Source organism: Notothenia coriiceps, unplaced genomic scaffold, assembly GCF_000735185.1.
Source record: "Notothenia coriiceps isolate Sejong01 unplaced genomic scaffold, NC01 NC01_scaffold00029690, whole genome shotgun sequence".
NCBI lineage: Eukaryota > Metazoa > Chordata > Actinopteri > Perciformes > Nototheniidae > Notothenia > Notothenia coriiceps.
Genome location: NW_011362391.1, coordinates 1491 through 8274, shown reverse-complemented (window position 1 = coordinate 8274; position 6784 = coordinate 1491). Strand labels below are relative to the sequence as shown.

Genomic DNA, 6784 nt, shown 5'->3' with positions numbered 1-6784 from the left:
TTAGCTCGGTCTCTCCTCCTTTTCCATCTCTTTAGTTTCCTACCTTCTGATCAATCAATCAATGGTTTATTTATATAGCCCAATATCACACATGTTACATTAGTGTCAGTGGACTTCACAGTTTGTACAGAATATCAGTATGACAATACGGCACCCTCTGTCCTTAGACCCTCACATCGTACAAGGAAACACTTCTAGAGAAACCCCACAGTTTAAAGGGGAACATGGGAGAAACCTCAGGGAGAGCAACAGAGGAGGGATCCCTCTCCCAGGACGGACAGACGTGAGGCCGTGTGTAAATTGAATGAAAATGTGGATCAAACTGCTTCAACCTTCTTCTTCTCTCTGTATTTTCAGGGAGTGACGGGCACCAACATCACCATCAAGGTTCTGTGTGAGGTGATGTCTGTCTCCTCGCTCGGGGATCCGTACCAACGTTACGCCGCCGTGGCTCGCTTCATGATGGAGACTTTCTCCGTTAAATGTCTGGACGTCAGCTTCAACTCCTACCTGAAGGAGATGACTAATGCATCATGGGAGGGGCCGGCCGCAGGAGGAGGTGTGTGTGTGTGTGTCTGTGTGTGTGTGTGTGTGTGTGTGTGCGTGTGTGTGTGTGTGTGTGTGTGTGTGTGTGTGTGTGTGTGTGTGTGTGTGTGTGTGTGTTTCTAGTCCCTTTTTATTTTTGGATTTGTTGTGTTCTTATGACACAGATTCGGTCTCACACAGGGAAGTCATATGTAAACTAAATACATGTCCTCTTATGTTATTCTTATTTAGAATTGTTCCTCATGTAGTTTGGCACCCATTGGTTTCCGGGACTCTTACTTTTCTTTACCTTTTTTTGCTTTCTTTTTTAGGGAAGACTAAAAATTGTATTGTAGAAAATTATCTTTTATTTTTTTACATTTTAAGAAATAATATGGTTAAAAATACAAAATGTATACAGTTCAAAAAATAAATAAAAGAAAGAACTAGACAACAATCCATCAGAAAAAGAGAAAATACAGTAAATGGACAAAATAAATAAATAAAATCTGTAATATTACAATATTTATTACTATAATTATTATTACTTAATTCAAATGTATTAACAAATAACTAAGAGTACTTTTGTGGATTAAAACATATTTTCTTAGTCCTCAGATTGCTGGTCCAACACACAATACATCTTAAATTTGAGGAATCTTTAAAAAACGCAACAAAATGAAGATTTGTATGGGTTTTAGACTCAAATTAAAATATATTAAAATGAACAAATACAGTATTTCTTGGCGGATGATAATGCACGAGTTGAGCGTCTGAATCTTAGATGTTATTTTCTGTAATACCAGTAATCCTGCTTTGGAAGATTTGGGGGAAATCAGGTCTTTCATGGATTCAGCATCGAGTAACGCCTTAACATGTTTAACCTGAAATGGGTTTCTATTTATTCCCCCCATCCGCCCCGGGATGTTGTTCCAGTTTCATGTGGATTGGGATCACTCAAACAGGAAGTGGTCTCTTAAAAAGCCTCTGGGACGTGTCCACATACTGTAAACCCCCTCTCTTCCTGCTAATTGGGGCTGAGAGTAAAGACTTCAGTGTGAAATAAATCCATTTGAAACTCATAGTAGAAATACCTGCACTGTGTTGGTAACTCCTTTTGATTCCATTAACTAAAATGGACTTCATTCGACTTGTGGGAACGAATAAATACCCTCATTTATTGCAAACATGACTCAATGGTTAAGGAGGAAGCTGATTGTATTGGTGTACAGCAAACACATTCATAAGATATGTTTGTTAATATAATACAATCACTTTTTAGCGGCTTCTTCAAATGTAATTCCCAAATTAATTGTGTGTGTGTGTGTCGTCAGGGAGACAGTGGGTCTACCAGACCTGCACTGAATTTGGATTTTACCAGAGCACCGATTCACCGGACCAACCGTTCAGCGGCTTCCCTCTGAAGTGAGTACATCAAACATTTTCTCTGAATAATTAAGTCTTAATAAATCTTTTCTCCCCGGCACCTGCTCCCCTGGACCATTATTACCACAGCAGAGAGAAGGAAATTAAAATGTCTAATACACTTAATCTGTTTTAAAAAAGAGTTACATCTTTAAATAACTAATATGAAAACGTCAGATGTAAAATAAATAATGTTAATGTAATAAATGAATCGCTTTTGTATATATAAAAAACATTTTTGGGACTTTTTGGAAATATATAATATACATATATGTTATTTAGTTTATCTTATTCAAATTGTCTCACTTAAAGGTAGGGTAGGTAAGAATGGAGAAACCAGCTCGAGTAAGCTAGAAAACAATCTGCCCCTTCCTTCAACACACACGAACGCGCACATGACCAATGAGAGCACGAGATAAGTTTGTGCACAGATGGAAGGCTGACAGGCAGGTAGGCCATCCAGTTACTTTAGCCGGCTCAGATGATTGGTCGTGCTTTTTACAGCGCCACGGCTTCCACAGATGATATTTATTTATGTATTTATTGTCAAAGCATTTAATGTATTCATTGCTATCGGGATGTTAAGAGCATTCCATGGAATATAACAACAAGTGTTTCTGATGTGAGTTACCTACCCCACCTTTAATGAGATTTTTTTTAAAGATAATATATATACTGTAAGGTATTTTTTATTTATTTAGTTTTCGGTGTCTATTTATTGATAATTGAGCAAAAATAATTATGAAATAATGTAAACAAGTGTTGAGGTTATACTCTAAGGCAGGGGTGTCAAACTCAATTTCATCACGGGCCACGTAGGAATTATGGCTGCACTCAAAGGGCCGGTTGTAACTTTAAGACTATATAAAAACACATATATAAATATTTAATATAAAATAATGTATTATATGACATTATGCCTCTGCATTGGATTGTTATCGGATAGGGGAATAACTTCATAATTAACTACGTCTGAAAGCAGAAGTCTAGGGAAAGTAATTGCAAGTCTCTTCAGTGCGCACATCACAAAATAATTTTAAAAGAAAAGCCAAATTCTGAAGAAAAAAAGTAAAAGAAATAACATTTTGGAGAAAAAGGCAAATTCAAAGATAAAAGTCCAATTTCAGATGCATTGTGGGACATGTAGTTTATGGGCAACGTGCTTCTGTAAATCACCATATAACCGTATAATAAACATTCTTTCAGAGTTGTTGTGGGCCACAGAAAATGAAGTCGCGGGCCGGATGTGGCCCCCGGGCCTTGAGTTTGACACCCCTGCTCTAAGGCCTTAGCTTATTCATCGGTAATAGTTTGTAGTGATGTGTCGGTCGCGAACGAGCCAATTATTTTGAACGGCTCTTCGGTACGAACGAGGGGAACCGAGACGTACTTGGTGAGAGCCGTTCTTTTTAATGTTCAATCGTTGGTCCGCAGTTAGTTCGCTATAGTCTGTCGCAATCTGAAAGAAATTACATATTGTTGTTGATTTAATATGTTGATATTTGTATCGTGAAGGGATGACAACTATCAAGTTATTGTGCAAGTATAGTGGAATAGTGGAAGTCGACCAAGCCAAACTAAACTAAAAAAACATTGTGGTTTGTCCATTTTCCTCCCAGTGTTCCCATGGTTACCGTGTGTTCCGGTGCAGGTATCACCTCTTTAACGTCAGTGCTGATGTTAGCTCTGAGGGAAACAGAAACAGTGGCATCTGCATTCATTCTTCCAGGAAAAGTTATTTGTTGCTGCTTCGACGTCACAAAGCGATGAGCCGTGGAAATGTGGCTAAAGGAAAGTCTGCAGACACGCTGACTCACAGAAAGTGTGGGTAAAGGGCTCGAAATGTAGACAACATTCATACACTTGATTCATTGACAGGGGGACCTCTGTAGACAGTTGTGTTTGGACCATAAAAGGTTTAACAGAGCAGAACAATGTCTCACGTGTTCGAGTTATATAAGTTGATGTGGACCAAGCCAAACCAAACAAAATAATCATCATGCATTGTTCATTTTCCTGTTTGTATATACCTCCAATGAACTGTTTTGATTTGGACACGTGGATACAAAGCATAATGTTTAGAAAATGAGTGATTCCACTAACAGAGGAGAAAGTATGGCCGCTTGAATATCACATTTCTTCTGAACAGATCTCTAATCAACAAAATGTCGTGTTATCATTTGACTAAACACAGGTCTCATTTCCACTTGGGGTGTTATTTTGAATTGACATAACCTCCAAGATAAGCTGTGTGTTTTCTGGTGCAGGTACCACGTGCAGCAGTGTGCAGACTTCTTTAACGTCAGTGCTGATCAGCTAGCGGAGGCCGTGGCTGAGACCAACGAATACTACGGAGGCTATAACATCCGCTCCTCCAGAATCGTTCTTCCCAACGGATCCATCGACCCCTGGCACGCCCTGGGGGTCACGCAGGACATCAGCCCCGACCTGCCCGCTGTGTTCATCAAAGGTGAATGAAACACTTAAAGGGAAGTGAAGTAAAAAGCACTGTGACTTTACAGCTCGAAAAACAAGTGGATATGTTATCTAGCAATGGGATTTAAAAAGGACAAAAGCCATCCTTACCATAACAATACTTTAGGAGGGTGGGGGCTGGTGTGACCGCAGTTTTAAAATACTTTGTAATGGCCTTCAGGTAAGATGACCACATGAAAGGCCCTCTAAAAAGCCAACATTTGAATAAAAACGCCCCCCACACACACACAAGGGGGGGGGGTTTCAAACTGGATGAATGTGAAGTATTTTGTTAAAGGAGGACGAAAGCGTAACTAAGGAGCACTATTGGAGTGACTTTGATGGTTATTGGACTCAGGATTAATTCATTTGGATTCCCGCTGTATGAATAAATTAAAGGACGGCGGAAGTGGAAACAATTCACAAAGGGATTAAACTGTTTAAAAAAAATTAAAATTAAACACATGCTCAAAGTAAGCCGGATTTTACCGATGTGTTTATGTGGATTCAAAAGCCGTAAATAATCTACAAAATGGAGGAGACCGATCTGATCGGAGCAACTGTGACAAATAATCCTACTGAAACCGGTATGGACAATGACTGTTTTAAAAATGCGCTTATCCAGAAAAGCCTGGTTTGGACACTTTACGGGCAGAAGAAACATTTCTATTAAAGACAGAATTATACATTTCTGTCTTTTTATGCCTTTAATACGAACTTGAATTTTTATTCAAATTAATTAATTAATTATTTTTTATATTTTATTGTAACGTAGAGACAAGGCTTTTAGTGACAATCATGTGTTACAATTATACGTATAAAAAAGAAATCAACGCCTGGCGCCCCCCCCTGCGATCTTTGGCGCCCCCCCACCACTGCATTAAGGGAACGAAAAACACTGTTTATTAGTTTAATTTGGTTATACGCTAATGAAAACCTAATTGTGAATATTTTATTCCATTTTGGCTGATTGATCATTATAAATACTACATACTGGCCCTTTAAAATGATTATAATAATGACAGTCTAATAAAAAAAAGTAATTTTACAACGGTGACATCTTTGCTATCAAGCTATTAGCAAGTATTTGATGATTTGTTGATCCAGATGGCTCCAGACATCTAAATAACATCTAACTAACTAAGTTTGATTAAAAAGCAGAAAGGTGGAACGGTGGCTTCAACATAAATTATTCTTTAAAAGGTACGGGGGGGGGGAAGTTATTTGTTGCTGCTTCAACGTGTGAAAAGCTATGAACCGCGGGAATTTTGGGAAAGTCTAGAAATGCTGACTAACCGAAAGTGTCCATTAAAATGTGTACACAGTTAATACACTTGATTATTTGACAGGGGGAAATCTGTACACATTTGTGATTAGACCATAAAGGGAGCTTTAAACGTGAAACCTTGCAGATGTTTCCAGCTCAAAATGACTAAACTCAGTTTCTCTGTGATTGCTTCGCACGACAGCAGCCAAGCGTGTTCGATTGAAACTTTATTGGGTGCATAATTGATCTCGTATCCCAGACCATCTCAGTGTTACTGTTCATTCTCTGCCCTATCCTTCATACTAACGTTGTTCCTCTGATCCAGGAACAGCCCACTGTGCCAACATGTACCCGGCGCGCAGCGAGGATCTCCCCCAGCTGGCTCTGGCCCGCGACTACGTCTTCCTGTTCCTGCAGAAGTGGTTAAATCAATAACTAAATACTGTAATACTCTCCGGTCCAGATCGTTAACAATTCAAGTGAGACTGATTTATTACACGGCCACATTTCCGATTTCTTTTAAAAGGCACTTTATCATGAGAAGGTACAAAGTCTGGGTATTCCAAAAGAGTGAGAAGATTAATAAATAATACTTTTTTATGACTGTTGTCTTTCTTTGAGTTTCGTTCTGAATCAACATGGCAAAGGTGAACATACAGGATACACATTAGACTAGGAGTTGATGCTTTCCCGGACATGGTTTGGAAACGTCTTAGATATCCTAGTACGTTTAAATAGCCGGGCTTGTCTTAACTAAATGAACGTCTGTCAATGAACCCAAGTCTGTTATTTTAACTAAATATTACAGTCCGTTAAACCGTCCAGAAATCCTTCACTTTCTTTTCAAATGTAGAGAAATGAAACTCCCAGTTTTGCCATGTTGTGGTTTATGAGATCGCAAATGATGTGGTACTTATTTCCTTTTACTTCATAATAATAATAATAATAATAATAATATAGCAACAATACATCTGTAAATAGAAAGCTGTTTTGCCTCCTTAATATTCTTCATTGCTCATATTCAAGTTCACAGTTCAATTAAAATATCCTCATGATGGCAGCAATAAGATAAGAAATGTGAGAAAGAATACC

At 38.4% G+C, this 6784-nt stretch overlaps 1 protein-coding gene across 1 annotated transcript; it reads left to right on the top strand.

The window, feature by feature from the left end:
- Positions 1-288: 288 nt before the first annotated feature.
- LOC104959007 (thymus-specific serine protease-like) lies at positions 289-6295 on the top strand (the record flags this gene model as incomplete). Its single annotated transcript, XM_010786850.1, has 4 exons — positions 289-559; positions 1860-1950; positions 4218-4420; positions 6018-6295. Coding segments are annotated over 4 exons (675 nt in total), but the record flags the coding sequence as incomplete, so codon positions are not given.
- Between the last annotated feature and the right edge of the window lie 489 nt (positions 6296-6784).